Source organism: Pantherophis guttatus, chromosome 2 (genome assembly GCF_059756535.1).
Source record: "Pantherophis guttatus breed Tessera chromosome 2, ASM5975653v1, whole genome shotgun sequence".
Classification (NCBI taxonomy): domain Eukaryota; kingdom Metazoa; phylum Chordata; class Lepidosauria; order Squamata; family Colubridae; genus Pantherophis; species Pantherophis guttatus.
The window spans coordinates 169,815,558-169,840,258 of NC_142064.1; the positions used below are offsets into that span (position 1 = coordinate 169,815,558).

Here is a 24,701-nt window from a genome sequence, read left to right on the forward strand (position 1 = left end):
CAGACAGACAGACATACCTTCTCTAATTTGATAAGGAAACAGTCAATAAAGTCACGGGGCTCCTGAATATCCAGTGTTTTCTGGTGAAGTACCACTTTTTTATGGATAAAGCCACAGAGTTTTTCAATATCAGCAAAAGTCTTTGTGTGTTGCCCAGGAAAATATTCCATTATTTTTGGAAAAGAATTGTACACCTGTAGCAAAGTTCAGGTTAAATAGCATATATTTTTAGACTATTATAGTGCTTAATGCTCCAAACATTCAGACATTAATTTTTCCAGTGAAATTGCTAATTGTCAAGGCTCGCATAGATGCCAAGGTCAAGAAGGCAAAAACTGGATTTCACAAAAATATATGTAATAGTAGTCTCAAATAAATAGAGAATCTGAGAATAGGAATTCATATTTACAATAAATTAATTAAAGCAAAATTTCATTAAAAACATTTCCCCCCATATTTGTCCTCACTTGGCCTGAGTTCCATTTGTGAGATAATCTGTCAATTGATTCACCCACTATTTTCCTACCCTACCCACAATCTCTCACATTAATGGATAATAGTGTAACTGCTCATAATTTTTGAAATTGAGAAGAGAGTGTGTGATTATTAGCACAAAGATAACAGCTGGAAAGAAATTGGAGAGAGAGAGAGAGAGAGAGAGAGGTCAATAATTTAATAAAATGATTACTGTTGCCAATATTATTTGGTATGTATGTGCCGTGCACTTTTTAAAAAATGGATAATATACATTCTTTTTTGTTTGTATGGAATACTGCTATGTATCACAAAGGTAACACAGAGAGAATAGCAGTGAAACATTAGGAGGCATCAATCACTCCAGTGAAATTTCAAATTTGGACTTCCCTGGCAAGTTAAGAAATGAGTAAGTACTAGAAAAAAGCAGGCTAGAACCCAAAGGGTTATGGCTGTAATGATCAGGGGAGAAAATGGTCCATAGGAAATAAGTCCAGCTACAAGAGGTGAACTGGGAATCAATTGATATTTGGGTACATCCAGTCTCTCTGGATGTCTAGATTTAGCTTCTCCAACTCAGCAGTTCATCACATCTAATTTTCACGTTTTTGACTTCAGCATTTGGATTCCTGCTAGTAAAAATTAGGCTTCAAGATAGGAGGTGCAAAGTAGAGTAACATACCATTCCTGCAAAATTACCGCAGAGTTTTAAAATAGATTCCACAGTCTTTTGGTTCTCTATGAATGTTTGATCTTTGTAATCAAATCGATTGCCAAAGACAACTGCAGAGATTACATTAGAAACAGCACCTGTACATCTTCTTCTTGGTTCAAAAGAATGCCCTGCAAGAAAGGTCATAAATATTTATGAGTGGGATCAGAAAATACAGAGCTTTTTTTCCATAAATCTCATTATAAACCTAGAATTTTAAAAAATCACATCATCTAAATCAGTGATGGTGAACCTTTTCGGCACCGAGTGCTGAAAAGGCAGCATGCGTGCACCTAGGCTGCAACTCAGAAGAGGAGCTACCCAGGGCGCATGCGTGCGTCCGAAAATGAACTTCTGGTTTAACCTACTGAATTTCCGGTTTCAGCCAGCTACTCTTCTGGGTTTCTGGCGCACATGTGCACATGATGATCAGCTGGCCGGCACACATGCTCATGCAGGAAAACAGAAGACCAGCTGATCATCATGTGTGGATGCGCGCCAGAAACCCGGAAGATGAACGGGCGACGCGGTATGTGCCAGGCAACATGGCTCCGTGTGCCACTTCAGGCATGCGTGCCATAAGTTCGCCATTACAGATCTAAATCCTCCATGATCTTTCTAGAATGACGCAGTCCAGATGGGTAAATACTCTGAAATCCATTAAATATATGTTAAAATATATGAAAATCTATATAATTCTAAAACTCTTGTGTCTGTAACTTTAGCTGGATAAAACGGTGTATCATAGGCAAAACACTTTCAACTGAGATACTTTAAATGGGCTAATCTAGAATGTCGGGACCCATTACTCCTGTGGCAATAAAATTTAGTTCTTGCCATTTCAGCAATGTTGTGCTGCTGCTGCCTCTGTGCTGCTGTGGTCACATGATCCTCATTTACAACATTTTCTGATACTTACCCACAGGTCAATAAGGAAGCCTGGGAAGCTTGTAGGCAGAAAGTCAATGGGGATCTTGTGATCGAGGCTGATGGTGGGAGTGGAGCATTGGAAAGCTAGTAGGAAGATTGCTAGTTGCTAGGGTAAGTCTGCCACACCTACACAATCTCTACCAAAGAATGGCCCAACAGCTCACAGGGTTGTCTGGTATCATGGTACCTTGGTACTCAACTGCTTTGAAACTCATAATAGATTTTGATGCAAAAATTTTGTCCTGGTACTCATCATTTGTTTGGTACTCAACACACAAGCTCGAACTTGTCAGTGTCAGTTGTCTTGTGACTCACTACATTATTCCTTATAGGAAACATTGTTCATTTTTGGTACTCATCAAGCCTTCTGGAATTAATTAACAATGAATACCAAAGTACCACAGTATATATTAAATATATGAAAGCCTGCATTACGTTTCCACCATCTTATTGCCATCTTATTGCTGGATACTGCTGTCTATATAATATATATATACACAACACTTTTTTAAAATAGTCCCACACTCTTTGTTTCTGTTTCTTTTCCTTTCTCCTTCCCTACAGTCCACTGAGGATGGTTTTCAAAAGTAATAAAATTCCCTGAATGAATTTTATTTGTGGTTTTTTAATTTTAAGTCTATGTTGCCTAACAATCTCCATCCCTCATTCCTTCATGTAGCATATTCATATCCATGTTTTCCTTGCCCATCTCATTTGGCCATAAAGTGTTTTGCTGGCTGCTGAATTTACTTGATGGGTAATTTAGCATGATATTAAAACCTGGTTATTCATATCCATGGTTAAAAATATGTAATTACCCCATTAAATGACTTCCTAGTATTTCTGATCTCTCAGTTGCTGCAGCCACACTAAAATTTCACTGCTTCTCAGTATCCTTGTAATTTTATGAAGCTAAAAGCTGACAGTGGGTAGAAAAGTATGGGAAACAGCTTGAAGGTTTTATATATTTCCCATGTGTATTTTTGTCTGTGCGTGTGAAAGCAACACAGTAGGAGCTTGTTGCTACCTATCTTTCTTTTTCTTTATTTTGTGCACTTAAATGTAGAGGCACAGTGGTTAGAATGCAGTGGTTAGAATGCCAGCAGTTCAGCAGTTCTCCCCGGCTCAAGCTTAAGTTAGGCTTCCATCCTTCCAAGGTCGATAAAATGAGGACCCAGATTGTTGGGGTCAATATGCTGACATTGTAAAACACTTAGAGCTATAAAGCACTGTGAAGTGGCATATAAGTCTGAGTGCTATTGCTAGTGCTATTTGAGTTTCGACTCAGAATCTAATTTTCCTATAACTTGCACAATACAAAACCCCCTCTCAGATTCTCTTTACAAATGAAATTATTCTTCTGCAGGACAACTGCTTTGGGCTTCTTTGGAACACCTTGCATGCTGCCCATTTCCTCCACTAGACAAAGGGCTTCCTCCTGCACTTTATTGGACATTTGTTTCTTCCCCATCCCAAAATTTCTCAAGGTAGATAGCATGAAATGTCTCATCTCCTTCCAGGTTCTCTCATCTTCAGTGGCCAGACCTGAAACCAAAGACACAGGGAGAACAGCATGATTGTCAGTTTTCTGCTTTTGAGAAGTAGCATGTTTCAATATAAACAATGGTTACAAGCACTTTCCTCCTTCAGATCTTTGTCTCGCCGATAACTGTGATAGGTCACTGCATTGCAATAAATTGTAGCTCACAAAATCTTCTCTCCCTACTTTCAAGAAAGCACAACTGGCAGCTTGAAATACTAATTAGCCAATACAGCTTCCACTAATATATTTATGCGTCCATTTTCAATTTATGTAGCTACCTATCTCAAAAATTTATTCAGGACAATATTAAAGATAAAGATAACACAATTGCAATAACAATTATAAAATTTAAATTATACAGTAGTTGAGAAAAGTGCATTTTCTTAGTCATTATCAAAATCATGACACAAGTTTCTGCAATTGTGATATAGACAAAACGATCTGTATATTGAACATAGAGACTGTTCTTTACTGTCCCTGCAATTTTCATGAAGCAGAAGAAAAAAATAGGCCCATTTCAACATGTGAATGTTTTTGTACAGTATAGACACTCATTGGCTAAGAGAAGATATTTTCTTTTGAAAGTATATGAAATTAATTTTCAACAATAGCCCAGACAGCATCAGCTAAATAACTCTTATTTGAAAAAGTATTTCTGGGTATTTTTTCAAAGGGCCAATGTAGAAATGAAAGCGCTCTCTCTCTCTCTCTCTCTCTCTCTCTCTCTCTCTCTCTCTCTCTCTCTCTCTCTCTCTCTCTCTCTCTCCCTCTCCCCCCCTCCCTCCTTCCAGTGGTGGGATTCAAAAATTTTACTATCGGTTCTGTGGGCGTGGCTTGGTGGGCATGGCATGGTGGGTGTGGCAGGGGAAGGATAATGTAAAATCCCCATTTCCTCCCGATCAGCTGGGACTCGGGAGGGAGAGAATAGATGGGGGCAGGGCCAGTCAGAGGTGGTATTTACCGGTTCTCCAAACTACTCAAAATTTCCGCTACCGGTTCTCCAGAACTGGTCAGAACCTACTGAATACCACCTCTGCTTCCCTCCCTTCCTCCCTCTCCTTACATACTTCATAATGGACCATTAAAAGGATAGATGATAAAGTTTTATTCTCTCTCCTACACCTGTGACCAAATTAACATGTCTGCAAAATCATCTTTCAAGTAAAACTTTCTAGAACTTAATAGCATAATTTAAAATGCACATAGTAGCTTTCAAAGAAAAAGAAGAGCAAATAAGGAAGTGCAAGAGTACCAACCATGATTATGGAATATTCGGTCAATGGTGGGCACAACAGTACGTCCACTAAATTCTTCTGCATGATCTATCAAAGCATCTTTTATCATCTTATATCCACAGAGCACAACCAAAGGTTTTGATCCAATCCAGATGGTAAAGATAGGACCATACTGTCCAATAAGCTAAAGGTAGAATTAAATTAATTAGCTGATGACTCATGTTAGAGTGAAATTATTCCCAAGCATGTTTGAAGTACATTTTAAATTATCGCAGAGAAACCTTCAAAATATTCAAGGAAAATTCCAAGAATTCTTAACATCCACAAATATGATTAGATTCCAGAACATTGTAGGTGCCCCCGAGTTTGTGGGATATGGCTAATAGTATGGGGTTTATATAAAATGTAATTGTTTTTAAAATAATAACAGAAAAAGCAAAAAGCAAAAGAAACAAAACATAAAATTACATATACTATCAAGAATACATAACAAGTGCTTTAAAACTAAGTGAAAAAATACAGCATGTTGACTTTTATGTTCAGTGCTGAATTAAATATCCTAGTTCACATAGAATAGCATGTGCTGTACATGATAAAACAGAGGTTTGGTTGCATTTGTGATATACAAGAGAAAAGTACCAGAACTCCCTAGTACTGTTTTTATCAAGATCAAGAAACTTTTCAAGTAGCATAAGTATAATAGTCTAATCTATTCTTTCTTCAATTTATTATATAGATCTAGGTGAAATCTACAACTGACCAACACTATAAAGGGTACTGGACATCAATAATTATGGGCCCAACCACAAGGAAAATGGAAGATTCAATATGGAATGTATGAAAAATAAAAGTTCAAGAGCATGAGTTAAAGAATGAAATTAAAATACACACATACAAACTGTGTGTTTGTGAGGAAGACCAAGACTAAGATGGATGTAACTCATTAGTGTTAAAATGGTCTTACCTTTTAAGGTAAAGTATAAAAGTACAGACTTCTGTTTAAATGAAATGGCAGTACCATATATTAGAAAGTGTAAATTGGTGTTAGATTAGAATTCAGTGTTTCCCAAACTTGGGAACTTCAAGATGTATGGACTTCAACTCCCAAAATCCCACAGCCAGCCATGCTGGATGGGGAATTCTGGGAGTTGAAGTCCACACTTCTTAAAGTTCCCAAGTTTGGGAAACACTGGATTAGATCAGTGGTGGGATTCAGGCAGTTCGCACTGATTTGCTAGAACTGGTTGTTAACTGTTTGCTCAGTTCGTCAAACCAGCTGAAGCCTTGCCCCGTTATAAGCCAAAATTAAGGTGACCAGACGTCCCGCTTTTGGCGGGACAGTCCCGCTTTTGAGCAATTTGTCCCGCGTCCCGCGGCGTTTCAAAAAAGTCCCGATTTTTCTTGAGCCCCAGCTGATGGCTAGAAGAAAAAAAAACTGTTTAAACTCTTGCCCGGGGCTTCAAAGGGCCGCCCTACAGGCAATCAGTGTAAAGCAGTTTTTTTTTCCCCTAGCTAAGCTTCAGAAACGAAACCGAAAGCAGGGTCTTTGGTGCAGCGTGACAAAATGAGGCAGAGAGAGATTTATTTTTATTTTTATTTTTCCTCCCCAAAAAAGGTAGGTGAAAAACTGCAAACAATGGGAAATTTAGGAGGAGAGTTCAAGATTTTAAAACACAAAGGAAAAAAAGCTGTATTTAACTAGGGAATTGTAATAATTGAGATACTATTAATTGTATATTGTGTTGAAAGCAGAAATGGTTAAGTTGTGGTTCGGAGGAATATATGGGAGAAATTATTTGGTTTATTATTATTGGTAAATATAATTAATTGATTTGTAAGAAATTGGATTGCATGGAAATAATTGGAATATTCATGTTCATATTGATTAATATACAAAAAAGATAGTTTTATAACTAATTGATTTATATTAAAATGTTGAATTTGTATTAACTGTATTACATAATTACATAATTAAACAATGTGAGGATGGATATAAAAATAGATGACAATGGGAAGGGGTATAATATAGAATAGAAGGGAAAAATTGAATTTGATTAAGATTAGAGATGAGGATGAAGGGTAATATTGTTTTTTTACAAAAATAGATGAGGAATAAATATGGCAAAAAGGAAATATAGAAATTGTAAATTTAATTGAAATGACTAAACACTGTTTAAATTTATGAACTGGCCAAATACTCTATTCAAAGAAAATACATTTTATGTTTGTATGTGTGTTTCTAATTATTGTTATTTATTCATATTTGTTCTCTTTTATTCTTTAAAGTTTAACAATTCATTCTTTATCTTAATATCTTTATATTTGCTTGGGGTTCGCTTTCTTCCCTTTCATCTTTTTTATTGTACAGCAATCTTTCTCCTCAAACCTACCACCTCTCTCTTTTCTTTCCTTCTTACTTTCTCTTCCCCCCACCCTCTTTTTCTCCTCCCTACTTCCTCTTCCTTTCTCCTCCTCCTCCTCTCTTCCTCCCTCTCTTACCCTCACTCCTACTCTAATTTCCATTCCTTCATCCCTCTATTGCTGTATTCCTTTAATGCATATGGACTACTCAGAGGGCTGAAAAAGTTATTTTTGACTGGTCCTCACACTTTTGACCAGTCCTCGAACTTATGACTGTCCTCACATTTTACATTTTTGCCCTATCTTGTCATCATGGTGAAGAGAAGCAGTTGTGAAATGAGTGACATGGTTGTTAAGAATGCTGCATGGGCATAAATGTGAGGATGGTCATAAGTGTGAGGACCAGTCAAAAGTGCGAGGACCTGTCAGAAATGACTTTTTTCAGCCCTCTGGTTAGTCCTTTTGTGCATATGGACTACTCAGAGGGCTGAAAAAGTTATTTTTGACTGGTCCTCACACTTTTGACCAGTCCTCGAACTTACGACTGTCCTCACATTTTACATTTTTGCCCTATCTTGTCACCTTGTTGAAGAGAAGCAGTTGTGAAATGAGTGACATGGTTGTTAAGAATGCTGCACGGGCATAAATGTGAGGATGGTCATAAGTGTGAGGACCAGTCAAAAGTGTGAGGACCTGTCAGAAATGACTTTTCAGCCCTCTGAGTAGTCCCTATACACATAGCCATGGCCACCCGGTCACATGACCAGCTAGCCACGCCCACCCAGTCACATGGCCTCCAAGCCACGCCCACACAATAAGCCACGCCCACAATGGTGTCCTTCTTACCAATGTTAAAATCTGTTCACCTTACCCTATAGACATAGCCATGGCCACCCGGTCACATGACCAGCTAGCCACGCCCACCCAGTCACATGACCAGCTAGCCACGCCCACAAAATAAGCCACGCCCACAATGTCCCTCTTTACCAATGTTAAAATCTGGTCACCTTAGCCAAAATGGAGCCTCCGTGGGCCTGATCCAGCCTCCAAGGCCCCATTCGGGCCTCCAGAGACCTCCCCTGGCCTATTACAGGCTGAAATGGAGCCTCCATGGGCCTGATCCAGCCCTCTGAGGACCTGTTTGGGTCTCCAGAGGCCTCCCCTGGCCTCTTAAAGGCCAAAATGGGGCCTCCATGGACCAGATCCACTTATTTCTCCCCACCCCATTTCCCATGGTTTTACTGTACTTACTTTTCTTTTTTTTTTCTTTTATTTATTTTATTTATATAATATATAAAAATTCAATTTTCATCAAACAGTGTGTAATCTGGGTACAGTTGTTTTTAAGCAGTCATAATCCACCTATTTGTTGTAACATTCATCACAATAATATTGATAATATAATAATATAATGGCAATAATAACACTATCTTCTTTAACAACTCTCCACCTTAACATATCCTTTTTTTATATCTCTTCCTTTCTAACTTCTGTTTCTATTGTCTAGCCATTGATAAAATACGTCCAAAATCAAAAAATATTCGGTATCTTCTTTATCCTTAATAGTAAGCATTAATCTATTCATTTCTGCACATTCTAGTATTTTCTTAACTACATTCTCATCTGATGGAATCTCATCATTTTTCCATTGCTGTGCAAATACAATTCTGGCTGTGGTTAATATATGTAAAATCAGACATATAATCCTTTTATCATATTTTTCCGGTAGGATGCCCAACAAAAATGTCTGGTTTCACGTCTATGTGTTGCTTTATAGCAATAGCACTTAGACTTATATACCGCTTCATAGTGCTTTTACAGCCCTCTCTAAGCAGTTTACAGAGTCAGAGTATTGCCTCAACAATTTGGGTCCTCATTTTACCCACCTCGGAAGGATGGAAGGCTGAGTCAACCTTGAGCCAGTGAGACTTTATCATTTTTTCCAACCAAGTATGTATTTTCACCCAATATTTTTTTAGCTTTTGGGCATGTCCATCAGATATGGTAATATGAGCCAGATGATTGATTACAATTCCAGCATTTAGCAGATCTCTCTTTATACATTTTTGCCAGTCTTGCTGGTGCAAAATGCCATCTATAAAACATTTTATACAAATTTTCTTTATGTGCAGTTGACATAGTCAATTTAATATTTCTATCCTATAGTTTCTGCCATTTATCCAATTCTATTGCATATCCAAAGTTTTTAGCCCAGGCAATCATTGTCTCCCTTACCTGCTCACTTTTAAGTTTAATACTTAATAAATAACAATATAATTTCTTTATCAGTTTTTCATCTGTTCCAGTTAGTATCTGGTCAAATTCTGTTAACTCTTTGTTAAAACAATACATTTTAGCATCTTTCTCAAAGTGAGATGGTATCTGCATATGTGGCCACCATGCAATGTCCAGTCCTTGACTACTATGTTCCTGCTTGGTTTTTAATTCCCTTTTCATTCAAAATATCTTTGTATCTTACAATTTTGTCCTTGTTAATAACATTAGGATGTACCAATGCCTCCATAGTGGAAAGCCAGATTGGTATTTTCAAACAGTGTTCTTTTATTTTAAATCAAACTAATAACAATGCATTCCTAATATAGTGTCTTTGAAAATAACTATGAATCTGATTCTTCCCATACCATAAGAAAGCGTGCCAACCTAGTTGGAGGTCATCATCTTCTAAAGTTAATAATCTTGTATGTCTCAAGTTGAATCATTATTTCACCCATGTGAGTACCGAGGCCTGATAGTACAATTCCCAGTCTGGTAGCCCAAAGTCCACTCTTTTTTGACTTCCTGCAACATTTTCAAGCCTATTCTTGCTTTTTTCCCTAACCAAATGTATCTTGACATTCTTTTATTTAATTCTTCAAAATATTTTTTCTCCAGTTTTATTAGTATTGTTTGGAATAGATATAATAGTCTTGGTAAGATATTTTAGATTTTAGATTTTATTGAACTTCTATACCACCCTTCTCCCAAAGGACTCAGGGCGGTGTACAGCCATATTAAAACACATATAAACCACAAAATTTAAGAACAATTTAAAAACAAATATATAAAATTTGGCCCATGAAATTAAAAACTAACAAACACCCAATTTAAAAATTCCTATTAGGCCAGCCTGGCTTGTTGAAATAAAAGAGTCTTCAAGGAGCGGCGAAAGGTACGCAGGTTGGGGATCATACGGACCTCTAGGGGCAGCTCATTCCAGAGGGCTGGTGCCCCTGTAGAGAAGACTCTCCCCCTGGGTGTTGCCAGTCAACATTGTTTGGCCGACGGCACCCTGAGGAGCCCCTCTCTGTGGGAGCGTAATGGCTGGTGGGAGGCTATCAGTGGCAGAAGGCGATCTCATATATACCCCGGTCCTAAGCCATGGAGCGCTTTAAAGGTGGTAACCAACACCTTGAATCGCACCCGGAAGACCACCGGGAGTCAGTGCAGCTCACGCAGGAGAGGTGTTACATGGGTGCGCAATGTCACCCCCATAATCACCCGCGCGGCCGCATTCTGGACCAGTTGGAGCCTCCGAGTGCTCTTCAAGGGGAGCCTCATGTAGAGAGTGTTACAGCAGTCCAGACAGGACGTGACAAGGGCATGAGTGACCGTGCGCAGGGCATCCTGGTCCAGAATGGGGCACAACTGGCATATCAGGCGAACCTGATAAAAAGCTCCCCTGGCCACAGCCATCATATGCTCTTCCAAAGACAGCCGTGCATCCAGGAGAACACCCAAGTTGTGAGCCCTCTCTGAGGGGGCCAAGATCTCACCCCCAATAGTCAGCGATGGAACCAGCTGACTATACTGGGAAACCGGGAACCACAGCCACTCAGTCTTGGAAGGGTTGAGTCTGAGCTTGTTTCTCCCCATCCAGATCCGCATGGCCTCCAGGCATCAGGACATCACGTCAAGGGCATCATTGAGATGGTCTGGGGTAGAGATGTACAGCTGGGTGTCATCAGCGTACTGGTGGAACTTCACCCCGAAACCACGGATGATCTCACCCAGCGGCTTCACATAAATGTTGAACAGAAGGGGCGAGAGGACTGACCCTTGCAGCACCCCACAAAGGAGGCGCCTCAAGGTTGACCTCTGTCCCCCTGCCAACACAACTGAGTACGGTCGGAGAGGAAGGAGAACCACCGCAAAACGTTGTCCCCCACTCCCAACCCCTCCAATCGTCGCAGCATGATACCATGGTCAATGGTATTAAAATCTGCTGAGAGGTCTAATAGGACCAGGACAGAGGAACAACCCCTGTCCCGAGCCCTCCAGAGATCATCCACCAGTGCGACCAATTCTGTTTCTGTGCTGTACCCCGGCCTGAAGCCCGACTGGAACGGATCTAGATAGACAGCTTCATCCAGGTACTGGGGAAGTTGTCGCGCCACCGCACTCTCAACAATCTTCGCAACAAAGCGAAGTTTGGAGACTGGACGATAGTTTGCTAGTACAGCCGGGTCCAGGGAGGGCTTCTTGAGGAGGGGCTTCACCACCGCCTCTTTCAGAGAGGGAGGGAAGAAACCCTCACTCAAAGAAGCATTAATAATCCCCTGGAGCCAGCCTCGTGTAACCGCCCAGGAAGCCAGCACCAACCAGGAGGGACACGGGTCCAATAAACATGTGGCAGCACTAAGCCTACCCAGAATCCTGTCCACGTCTTCAGGAGTCACAAGGTCAAACCCCTCCCAGATAACATTCTCAAGACCCACCTCCGTCACCCCATCTGGATCTACCCAGTCTGAGTCCAGACCTTCCCAAATCTGAGTGACTTTGTCATGCAGGAATTGCACAAAATCCTCAGCCCTGCCCTGCAAGGGGTCTTCCCTCACTCCCAGATGAAGGAGGGAGCGGGTCACCCTAAACAGGGCTGCTGGGCGGTTCTCTGCAGACCTGATAAGAGCAGAAAATAGTTAGATTTTGCCGCTCTTATCACCAGTAGGTAGATCTTAATATGAAACCTCACCAGCATTCAGTCAGATTCGGAGCGGCTGGCCCTCCAGTCGCTCTCCAGGCGTCTTTTCCAGTGCTTCATCTCCCTCAGCTCCTCGGAGAACCAGGGAGCCACCTGGGATCGGCACCAGGTCAGAGGCCGCAAAGGCACGACATGGTCCAAGGCTCCAACGGCTGCCCTATCCCAGGCGGCCACCAGTTCTTCAGTCGAGTCATGAGCCAGAGCCTTAGGGAATGGCCCAAGCTCCATCAGGAATCTATCAGGCGCCTGGGGTGGAACCACCTTGTCGGTTCCGCCTCCCTGCTGCGAGGTGTGGTGGTACGAAAGTCAAGTCGAAGGAGTGAGTGATCTGACCATGACAAGGGTTCAATAACTATATCCCCTATTTCTAGATCACTCAACCACTGACCTGAGACAAAACACAAGTCCAGAGTGTGTCCCCCCGTGTGGGTGGGCCATGAACTAACTGGGTCAGGTCCATGGCTGTCATGGAAGCCATGAACTCCCGAACTGCCCCAGATGCTTCACCGACAGATGGCAGATTGAAATCCCCCATGACCATAAGTCTGGGGGTATCAACCACCACCCCAGCTATCATGTTGAGCAGCTTGGGCAGGGCTGCTGCCACGCGGCAGGGAGCCAGGTACACAATCAGCAGGCCCACAATCAGCATGACCCCACTTCACAAGGAGGGACTCACATCCGGCTATCTGAGGTACAATGGCTTCCCTCGGACAAAGACCTTCCTTAATAATAACCGCCCCACCCCTTCCCTGAGCCCTCAGCCGATGGAATGCACGGAAACCTGGTGGATACAATTCAATACCTGCCAGATCCGGACCCCCCTTCTGCACCAGATCACAAATGAGGGGGGCTTTATTTGCAACAGACCTGGCGTTGCACAACATCAACCAAAGGCCCAGACCCTGAGGGTCTGAGCAACCCAGGGAACGAGAAGAGCATTGGGGCTGGAGTGTGCAATCGCTCGAAGATAGCGAGTGCGCACTCCCACAACACAATATGGCCCCCCGCTCCCACCATATCTGCCCCTCCCACCCACAGTCCGGATGGAACGGCCCTTACCAGTATGGAATCTGGTATGGAATCCCAACCCCACACCCCCAAAGCCAAAGCCCCTTGCCGGACCCAGCTCCGACCCCGGTGGGTTGTCCCCCAATCCCACCCTGGTCATATCCACAACACCCTCCCTCCCACCCCTTAAAAACCTAGTTCAAAATTTATACAAAGAACCCCTTTTAAAAACCCCAACAACTTCGTGCCACCTCTCGGGATCCCAGGACCCGTCCTTGAGGTATTTCATGGCAAGGCCAATGGGCCACATCCAGGAATGGGGGGCATTCCTGAGGGCAACCAATTCCGCGCTTGTATAGGACCATAAAAATGTCATCAGTCAGAAAGGCGGGTATGACAATGGAGAATGAGGTCATAGATGTAAGATGTAAGATATAAGATGTAAGGCCAATAGTCCAATCCAGCAGTCAATCATCCATTCCCAATGTTGTCTCACAACACCCAGGAGTGCCAGGAGATGACCACCATCGCCATCCTCTCACTACGGCATGGTACTATTAAGGCACTGAATGGACCACCCGAGGCCAAGTACTGACGGTCCTCACTGCCCTCTCACAGCAGCGAGGTTTAGACCAGCAAACAAGTGCCTCTGCCACAACTGCCCTCTCACGGCGGGCGGATATCAGCACCTCAGGGATTGGCCAGTCCAGGACATAGAGAAGGAAGTCCAGAGTAGTCGATGGCATCCCCCCCAGGCAAGGCGGACAGTGGAAAGTTCCGGGGGCACCAAAGGGCAGAGTCCAGTGACAGCCCCAGGCATCCAAAACCCCAACTCTGCTGCATAGCGGGAGGCCATAGCGGGAGGAAAGCCAGCTGTAAAGAGCATAATAGCTCAAAGACAAACGCCCCCCCGCGGCAGATCCAAACCCAACGCTGCAGTCCATAAGGAAGGTGATGGCAGCAGAACAGGGTCCAGCACACGCTCCCCCTTGATGTACTGTAAGATATTCATTTTTATTGTAGCTATTCTTCCTGTTAATGACAGTTGCAGATCTTTCCATTTCTCCAGGTCTAGTTTAATTTGCCTCATCAGTTTCAGTTTCATTCAATTATCCTCTTTAATTGTTGCACATTTTGCTGTTAGTTGTATTCCTAAGTACTTCACTTTTTAAACTATCTATATATTAATTCTTTCCATCAAAACTCTTTTTTGTGTATCTGTAAGATTCTTAACTAAAATCTTTGTCTTATCCTTATTTATTTTCAGTCCTACTACTTCCTCATATTCTTCTATTTTTCTAATTAGCTTCAGTCCAGTTTCTAAGGAGTCTTCTAGTATAAAGACCAAGTCATCTGCACATGCCTGTAGCTTGTATTTCTCTTTTTCTATTACCATTCCTTTTATTTCTTCATCTTGCCGAATGTTCCAGGTTAACACTTTCAAAGTCAATATAAATAGCAGTGGGGATATCCCTATCTAGTACCTTTCTGGATATCAAAGTTCTCTGTCATGTCTCCAAGGGGGGCGGAGCTGATAGGGCGGAGCTGACATCACGGCGACATGATGATTCTTTCATAGGGCTCTATGGAAGTTCACTGAATTCCTCTTGCCAGAGGGTCCCAATGGATGTAAGCCACCTTGGAGAGGTAGTGAAGAAGAGAGGAGACCCCCATAGACCACAAGGAGATTGTTAACTCCTTGTTTGATCCAGCAGGAAAGAAAAGATGGCCATTGCGCGCTGTCCAAGGCTGTGACAGCCCAAACAGAGAAAAATGAGGGAACACTGAAGAAGAACAGTGTGGTGGTTGGGTGAGAATCTTCTAATCTTATAACTTCTGTCAAACTTGCCCCTTTCAAAATTGGCTGAGTGACAGTGGGGCTGTAAAAGAAAGGGATGGATTTGTTTTTCTCCCACACCCTGAGAATGGCAGCGAACAAGCACAAAGCTGAAATAGATTTGAACAAGAAATTTGAACTATTTAAATAATTTGAGATATAAATGCTAAAAGAGGAAAAATGGACTGGTTAACCTAAGGATTATATTAATTGGATATTATCGAACTAACTGGATATTATCGAATTAAAACTTTATTTGGGATTATAAAACTTGGGTTTGGGAACCCTTAAAGGGAAAAAAATGGCATATGCTAAAGGAAGTTAAAAGAAAGGAGTAGAAGAGAAATAGAGCAACAGTGACGCCTACTGGCCAGAAAAAAACCCATAGAGAAAGTGAAGAAAGTGAAGAAAAGAAAGTGTGAATAATAACTGACCTTGGGTAGCTTATTGGAAAAACATTGTTACAAGACTTAGATAAGCTGCCTGCACCTGGGAACTGTTTACAGAGAAACGTACAGAGAAAGAGAGTGGAAATAGTGTAAGCTTTAAACACTGTAGCTCCCTGATTGGATATAGATCTTAACAACTGAGCAACTGAGCAACTGAAACTGGGAAATAATAGAGGTTGCTTATAAAATAGATGAAGATTTCTATACTTCAGCTTTCAACTGTTCTCCTTGGGGATTTATAATCTGTTGGATATAATTCTAGGGTTTGGTGGGCCTTTGTGGATTACAATTTAGTGAGCCTTTGTGGATTATAATTTACAACTTTGTGGATTATAACGTCCACGTCATTAAAAAGAAAAAAGAAAATAACCTTTGTTGAAGAGAACTTGGACTATGGATATTTTGGATTTGTGAAATATAACACCCAAAAAAAGGGAAGTGACTTGAGACTTGAAAATAAGAATTGGGAACAAGAAAGGAAATTGTTGGACTATATCAGGTATATTTTATAAGTTGGGTATTGTGAAGTACTTTTGTGTTTGGTCTATTATTGATTGTTGGGTTGCTGATTGGCTGTTTTTGTTAAATAATTATTATTTAAAATATTTTTTTTTATTTGATTTATATGCCGCCCTTCTCCGGAGACTCAGGGCGGCTTACAATGCGTTAAGCAATAGCCTTCATACTTTTGTATATTTATACAAAGTCAGCTTATTGCCCCCACAAACTGGATCCTCATTTCACCTACCTTAGAAAGGATGGAAGGCTGAGTCAACCTTGAGCCTTGGAGAGATTCGAACCAGCAGTAAATTGCAGGCAGCTGTGTTAATAACAGGGTGCTTAGACCACTGTACTATCAAGGCTCTTTGATTATTTGATTATTCCAAACTATCAAAATGACAAGTAACACAAATTTAAGTAAAACAGGGAGGAAAACTTCATCATCTGCGGCATCATCAGCTAATCACTAGTTTGCAGCAAAGAATTTTTGTATGTTTTTGTTGCCATCTAATGATTATCCAGATTTTTGCAACCCAGATAAGTCTTAGTGTTTGGTTAGTTAGGACAGAAGGTGTGTCTGCATTTCAACAAACTGGGATCAAGCAGGATGGCTAGAGAAGGAAAAGATTTCATTGAGTTTGATGCTAACTCAAATGAAACAAAGTTGAAGCCAGACATTTAGTTTTTTAAAACTCTTATTATTACTACTTATTATCCCTTTTACCAAACATTATGCTTTTATCAGGTTGCTACAAAGCAATTCTATGCTAAACTACCTGCTGGAAATATATACATGAAGACTCAACATCAACACCTCCAACTACTAAAAGTAGAAAAAGGAATCATACCTTTTTATAGGATTTAAACAGAGGTAGTACATCTTGCTGCAAGAGGTTCCCCAGAATAGGCCATGGAGTAGGTCCGGGGGGCAGCTGCCCTTTTTTCTTATACATTTGGAAAGATGAGAAAAGGGTGAAAAGTACACAGAGAAGAAGTAGAACTCCTGTCCACATCAGCTCCATCCTTCTCTGAGTTCCTCTTGAAAAATCCAAGAAGCTGTTTAAATGAGACAAGGTTGAAAGGAGGAGGCCTCCTGCGCAATCATAACTAAAGTCCAGATTCTCTCTAACCTTTCACATACCTCCTTGTTTACTTTCAGCTTAATTTATTATTTTGCTTTAAGGAGAGTTACTTATCAACATCCATAACTTCTCCCTGTAGGCAGAAATAAGTTCTTGTTTCTGTATTTTTTGGGGGGGAGGTATGGGGTGGGTTTAAAACTGAGACATTTGCCTTTTATGTAGGTGAGGAGTTTTTCAGAAAAAAATTGGTAACCACTGTGCATAGGAAAATTTTATCCAAAAAAAATATGTCACAAGTCAATTTAAACCAGGGGTGAAATGCTCCTGGTTCGTACCGGATTGCCCGATCCGGTAGCGATGGAAGCGGGTGGTTCAGAGAACCGGTAGCAAAAATCCCTGCCCCACCCCCATTGCCCAACTGAGCCACGCCGAAGAGGTTATAGAAAAAACGCTTTTAAAAGTAAAAACAAAGCCTCTGCCGATCAGGCAAATCAGCTAGGATCATCAGAGGCTTAAAAAAAAAAAGAAAACGCCTCTGTCGATCAGGCAAGTCAGCTGCGATTGTCAGAGGCTTAAAGAAAAAAGAAAAAGCCTCTGCTGATCAGGTAAGTCACCTGGGATCGTCAGAGGCTTTAAAAGCATTTTTTTAAACAATGGTTTTAAAAGTTAAAAAAAAAGGTGGCCACGCCCACTCAGTCATATTAACCACCCCCACCCCCCACCAAGCCATGCCCACAGAACCAGTAGTAACAAAATTTACATTTCACCACTGATTTACTGTAATCCCATTATTACTGAGAGGGGAAATGCCTAAGAGATTGGTAGTGTGTAATTCGAACATCTCTGATAAAATGAGTGGTAATACCAGTATTTAGATTCATAGGCTCTGTAATATTGAATTGTAAATACAAATTTGGAGGGGGGTGGTGGGAACATGCGCCACATAGTTTTAGTATTTCTAAGCCATAAAACCTACTTATATGAATAGGGCAGTGAGACTCACTTGTGAACTTGTGACTAGCCCTGCAATGTCCTACTCAAGATTACCCAAGTTCTCCTTCCAAGTGGAAGGGTAAGGAGTTTCAACAAAATCTACTTTTTGTCTTCTTATTTAAGTGTATCTGTGATCTTGGAATGGTCCAAATCAGTGTTAAATATAATGAAAATTCCTTTACATTAGTTCATGCAGCAACAAAAATAGGGATTCATTTATTCTAACCCAATCAATCTTTTAGACTTATATCAACAGCATCCACATAAATCATTTGGGTTACTTAGAAATAATCCAGGTACGTTGCCCAAGTAAGAGTAGGTTACTAACAAGCTTGAACTACCCCACGGTAAAAACTCTCTGGCAAGAGAAAAGGAAGGGGAAAATATTGACAGAAAGCTTCCAATCAGAGAGAACAGCACCCAACTCACCTCACAAAGGAGTTGTGATAAAGCCTCTTCACAATATTTATTGTGGAAAACAACACCCTTTGGAGAATAGCAGGACTTAACTTCTGAGCAAGTGTGTCTTGAACTTGTCACTTGGAGGCAGAAATCTTGCTCAAGGATACCCTTGAAAGGATAATAAGATTATTTTGACCAATATGCATCAACCAGAACCAAATCTCGGTTTTAACCTGAGCAGCTCCTGCTTTACTATACAAATTAGGTTTTCTTTTTTTTTTTAGAAAAGTTTTTTCAGTTTTATTTTTTTAAAAACACATAACATAAAATGTACATTTCTGTGACAAATCCAGGATGCATTTCAAACTTTCACCAAAACAAAAAACAAAAAAACTTCAGGGACTAATTAACTATTTTATTTATAATAATTATAAATAATTATTAACCAATTATTTTTTTCAGCTTACTGGAAAGCATGGGTTTATCTTTAACATCTGTTAGATCAGCGGTTCTCAACCTGGGGGTCGCGACCCCTTTGGGGGTCGAACGGCCATTTCCCAGGGGTCGCCAAAGCCCTCTTTCGCCCCCCCCCCACGCCTTCACTCACCCTCACCCTCTGCCAGATCGCCGTTCATTTACTCCACCCACTCCCAATCTATTGCTGCCTCCGGAGTCCCAGCTGATGGCTAGAGGGGAAAAAAACTTTAAATTCTTGCCGCGGGGCTTCAAAGAGCCGCCCTACTCTCAGCTGTTTTGCGGAGGGCTCTGTTGCTGAGAGTAACAGCAACAGAGCCCAGCTGCAAAGAGGTAAATTCCTGGAGCAGATTTCCCCCCCCCCTAGCTATGCTGAGAAAGGGAAATTGAAAGTAAGCAGGATGACAAAATGAGGCAGAGAGATTTCTTTTTCCTCACCAAAAAAGGTAGGTGCAAACTGCAAACAATGGGAAATTTAGGGCAAGAGGAGGTTCAAGATTTTAAAACACAGAAGAAAAAAAGCTCTATTTAACTAGGGAGTTGTAATAATTGAGATACTATTAATTGTATATTGTGTTGAAAGCAGAAATGGTTAAGTTGTGGTTTGGAGGAATATATGGGGGAAATTATTTGGTTTATTATTATTGGTAAATATAATTAATTGATTTGTAAGAAATTGGATTGCATGGAAATAATTGGAATATTCATGTTCATATTGATTAATATACAAAAAAGGTAGCTATATAACTAATTGATTTATATTAAAATGTTGAATTTGTATTAAACAACTGTATTACATAATTAAGCAATGTGAGGATGGATATAAAAATAGATGACAATGGGAAGGGGTATAATATAGAATAGAAGGGAAAAATTGAATTTGATTAAGATTAGAGATGAGGATGAAGGGTAATATTGGTTTTTTAAAAAATAGATGAGGAATAAATATGGTAAAAAGGAAATATAAAAATTGTAAATTTAATTGAAATGACTAAATACTGTGTTGGAAGAAATATCCTTCTGGGTTCTGCTCCAAGTGGGGAAAAAGACACTGGAAACATGGAAACTGCTTGGAAAGATGGTTTAATGGTGGACAGGATCACATGGCTTGATGGGGCCCATTGTGTTAGTTTCTGTTGCTATTGTGTTGCAAATGTCCTTTGACAAAGGACTGAGTTTCTGCCTCTGGCCCATTAACAAAGGGTGGGGGGGCAGGAAGGTGGGAGTTGCTTTGTCTGTAAAATATGCTTCTCCATTTCTCATCCAGGTAGGGAAATATAATATTTTGCCTTTTTAATATTTCCCAAAATATTTCATTCTTCTAGGAAAGGGGTGGATGCTAACCTCCTACAACTGTTTAAATTTGTGAACCGGCCAAATACTCTGTTCAAAGAAAATACGTTGTATGTTTGTATGTGTGTTTCTAATTATTGCTATTTATTGCTATTTGTTCTCTTTTATTCTTTAAAGTTTAACAATTCATTCTTTATCTTAATATTTTTTGGGGTTGGCTTTCTTCCCTTTCATCTTTTTTATTGTACAGCAATCTTTCTCCTCAAACCTACCACCTCTCTCTTTTCTTTTCTTCTTACTTTCTCTTCCTCCCCTTCTTCTTCTCCTCCCTACTTCCTCTTCCTTTCTCCTTCTCCTCCTCTCTTCCTCCCTCTCTTACCCTCACTCCTACTCTAATTTCCCTTCCCTTCCTTCATCCCTCTCTATTGCTGTATCCTTTTATGCATATGGACTACTCAAAGGGCTGAAAAAGTTATTTTTGACTGGTCCTCGCACTTTTGACCAGTCCTCGAATTTACGACTGTCCTCACATTTTACGTTTTTTGCCCTATCTTATACCATGTTGAAGAGAAGCAGTTGTGAAATGAGTGACATGGTTCTTAAGAATGCTGCACAGGCATAAATGTGAGGATGGTCATAAGTGTGAGGACCAGTCAAAAGTGCGAGGACCTGTCAGAAATGACTTTTTTCAGCCCTCTGAGTAGTCCCTATACATATAGCCATGGCCACCTGGTCACATGACCAGCTAGCCACGCCCACCCAGTCACATGACCTCCAAGCCACACCCACAAAATAAGCCACACCCACAGAACCGGTAGTAAAAAAATTTAGAACCCACCCCTGGTTGGGGGTCACCACAACATGAGGAACTGTATTAAAGGGTCGCGGCATTAGGAAGGTTGAGAACCACTGTGTTAGATCAAAACTACTAGTTCTTAGCATGATGTGGCTTTCACTTTTCCTTCAATCCTTGAGACCTGGGAAAAATGAAGAATTGGACTGTATTTTACAAGTGGCCCAGCTTAAACAATGGGAAGGGAGGCAAGGTGACTGAAAAGAACTAGGGATGATGAGTATCTTTTAAAAGCAATTTTTATACAAAAATCCTTCGCCTTTTACTCATTATTTATTTAAATTTATTATAGCTACCCATTCTCATTGACCCTTGGGGGGAAGGCTTGCAAACAATAAAAACAGTTGAAAGCATTCCACCCCATAGGCAGCCTAGACCAAAATAAACAAACCACAACAAATCACACCAAACCAGAAACCCCACAAACACAACAACCCCAATCTGAGACCAAAGTTTCAGAGGATGTTATACATATTTCCCTGGGGGAGGGTATAAAAGGCCAGATTCTCAGGTCCCATAAAGTGACAATATTTAATAGAAAGGACCTGGAGCATGCTCATTCTGCCAGAATGCACTTGCCGGGGAAGAAAGAGCCTGTAAATATTGTTTAGGTTATAAAAATATTGAACAGATTGGTATAACATTGTGTCATACCTCCAACCAGCCAATGAACACCCAGAAGATTAGCATCAGAACCTTTTACCATGTTTGTTAAATATTCAGGCATTCCAGAGCTGCATCAGGTTTTGCCTGCTAGGATTGCAATGCCTTTGTTAATGGGATGCTATCAGATTTCAGCAGCAGTTAAAAGTGTTCTTTTAAAAAAAGAGAGAGAAAGAATTTATTTATCAACTTTTCTTTAGCATATATAAGTATTTAATAGACAATGTATTGTCTGGATCATTTTACATATACATAATAATAGTAGTAATAATATTCTTTACTTGCACATAATAGTATTCTTCCAACTTCTAATTTCCAAAAAGTGTTCTTAATAAGACCGGAACAGAGACCAAAAGCAGAATTGTTAAGGACAGCAAATCCAAAATGTGCTTTCAACTCAGCCAGACAAGCATAATAGCAAATATTTGGTGCATAACCACCAATTCTTGCTCTCCTTTACAAACCACGTGCCCTGGAAGCACAATTTTTTTTAAAAAAAAGAAAAGTTAAGAAGGAGGGATTTCACTTAACAGTGATTGCTGACAGAAAGTTGCCATTTCAGTTTTAGGATTGGAGGGAATTACAGAAGTTTGCTGCTGCCGCCTCCTGGACCTCTCTATATTACCACAGAGTCAATCTTTTGCATCGTGGCAGGCAATCAAGGGGTTTCCAATCCCTCACAATATCTGGGGGTTGACCAGGAGTAGGTCAAAGGTCATAAGGTTTCCAAATGCTGGCTTAAAAACAGGAAGTTTCAATTTTATTTTTTGTTTTAGTTTTATGTGGCATTTTTTTTATGATAACTATTAGTTCTATTTATTGACCCTTTTAATGTTAATTTCTTCCTTCGCCATTACTGGAAAATTAAATAAATATCATTTGGCCATATGTGATGATTTGTGAAGAGAAGGGGGACAACCAAGTAAGCCTCTACAAAGCTTTTTGGAGGGAGGATGGGGTTAAGATAAAAGGGAAAAATAATTCTTAGGTTCAGCTTGGGTTCAGGATACTAAAAATCTAATACAATCAACTTCATTTTTAAATCTAGTTTTGATAAAATCTTAACAGATCTGTAACATCCATCTCTCTTCATTTCCTATCAGGTGACTTTCACTCTTAGAAATCCTTCCTTCTATTGAACACAAGCAAATTTTAGTCCATCTCTCGGAAATGTTTATTACCCACTTTTATTCCAGCTGAAATTAATTGCTCTTTTTGAGGAGTGAGAAAATTTCCTAATTTTTATTATTGCCACCAATTTTCTCTCCCCTCAGAAAAAAAAACCAAAAACATAATTTTAATGCAATCAGAACACATGGATAAAATTAGTATTAGAAATATGCTTCTGTTTTATATGCAATGAATGCAAATTTAGAACACATCATTCTCCATTCTATGCACTTTGAACAGGCAGAGCTTCCTCTGAGCCATTTCTCATGCTGGGCAAGTGTGCATCCCAGGGAGAAAAGAAGTACAAATCACAAAAGTTCTGTTTTACAGTTTATGATATTGATGCTCTCCCAGAGCTTTGATGGAGGCCTTTTCTCCATTTGTGACACCTCTCGTCTAATTTCCCCTAAAGTCAGAAGTTAGATAGATTCCACCTGCAGCCCTTCCAGCAAACCTCATCTTAAATTTTCTAGTCAGGTTCATAATCCCTGTAAAATCTTTCTCCATATTACATTTTCCTGGTTATATAAGCAGCCTCTTCTTTCACCTGCCTCCCAGCCTCTGGGTTCATGCAATCCGTTACTTTCTCCTTTGCAACACAAACATGTATGCACACACACACATGTTTAATATTGCAGCCTACAACTATAGTTGCCCCTCTTGGCAAAAGCTCATGACTACATGAACAGATGGATAAAATTTATTTTTCTTCTATGTGGAGGAGAAGTCTGCAGGGGCTATGATAACAATATTATGAACATAACACTTTCTGTGTATTCCTGTTGAGTGTTTGGAGAGAACACAGAAAGGTTACAGTGACAAAAATCTGTTCCCAGTATTTCAAGGCTGTGTAGTATTTCAAGTATGTGTAGTCCAGATCAATACTTTGCAGGTATTACTCTTACCCAAAGAGATATGATATGGAAACAGACAGGCATTTATCATTGCTAGATAAACCACAAAAAGCAAGAAGTTTAGCTATCTAAGCTATGGTTTAGAGGAGATGGTTGAGGTTTGACATACCCAAAGTCAAGAGAGTAGCCAGCATGGACAGCAATCTAATTATCATCTTCATTTTAGTATAATGTGATAACAAGGCCTTCTTGGTACTTCCCACTCTTCTGTGCCCATAGCAACAGTGTATGCCAGCCCAAGAGAAATCTCGTCATATAATCCTTGCCCTTTCTTTTCAAATATTTGGTAGAGGAAACAGAATTGAAGCAAAAATTATAGTCCATCCACAGGGCATTGTATACCTGCTTTATTCACCCCTTCCCAGTCCTGTTTCCTTCTCTAATCTTTAACTCTAATCTTCAGCATGGTTACAGCCATGATAAACAGTATAAAGTTACTGAGTAACTGTGCAAATGTTGAAAGTAAACAGAGAGGAAACAAAGTACAGTTTGTTGATCTACTTAAACTCTGGTCAACTCTTCAGATCAACAGCACAGTTCATCTGCCTCTTCAGCTTCTGTCTCAGGGAATTTAGAGAGGATCACAACAGACCAGGGGGGTCACCACTTAACTACCAAGTGCCTACACCAAACCAGATGTGTGATGGTTAGGGTTGCCAGGTCTGCTTCCAAAAAATAGCGGACAAGCGGGGGGGGGGGTTAAGTAGTAAAAAAATTAAAAAAAATTACAATGAAATTATATATTTTCTTACAAAGATTTTAACACGTATTAAAATAATCACTTCAAAACTTTACTTAAAATTCAAAACATCAAATATATTATAAT

The 24,701-nt window shown here is 40.2% G+C and overlaps 1 protein-coding gene across 7 annotated transcripts in view; it reads right to left on the bottom strand.

The window, feature by feature from the left end:
- Window positions 1-24,242, bottom strand: part of LOC148115426 (cytochrome P450 2C5-like) — a 37,958-nt gene extending 13,716 nt beyond the window's left edge. Inside the window, exons 1-8 of one of the 7 annotated variants that reach the window (XM_087887272.1) lie at window positions 23,985-24,242; window positions 21,832-21,943; window positions 18,536-18,676; window positions 16,880-16,975; window positions 4,916-5,078; window positions 3,512-3,661; window positions 1,157-1,317; window positions 18-194 (exon numbers count right to left, since the gene is read on the bottom strand). In XM_087887272.1, the coding sequence (XP_087743398.1) occupies window positions 18-194; window positions 1,157-1,317; window positions 3,512-3,661; window positions 4,916-5,078; window positions 16,880-16,975; window positions 18,536-18,676; window positions 21,832-21,855 (912 nt within the window). In that variant the 5' untranslated portion in view covers window positions 21,856-21,943; window positions 23,985-24,242. Of the gene's footprint in view, window positions 1-17; window positions 195-1,156; window positions 1,318-3,511; window positions 3,662-4,915; window positions 5,079-16,879; window positions 17,088-18,535; window positions 18,677-19,115; window positions 19,134-21,113; window positions 21,201-21,782; window positions 21,944-22,072; window positions 22,229-23,984 lie in introns of those variants that run through there. The other 6 variants (XM_087887269.1, XM_087887270.1, XM_087887274.1 and 3 more) reach the window with 6 other exon arrangements.
- Window positions 24,243-24,701: the final 459 nt, after the last annotated feature.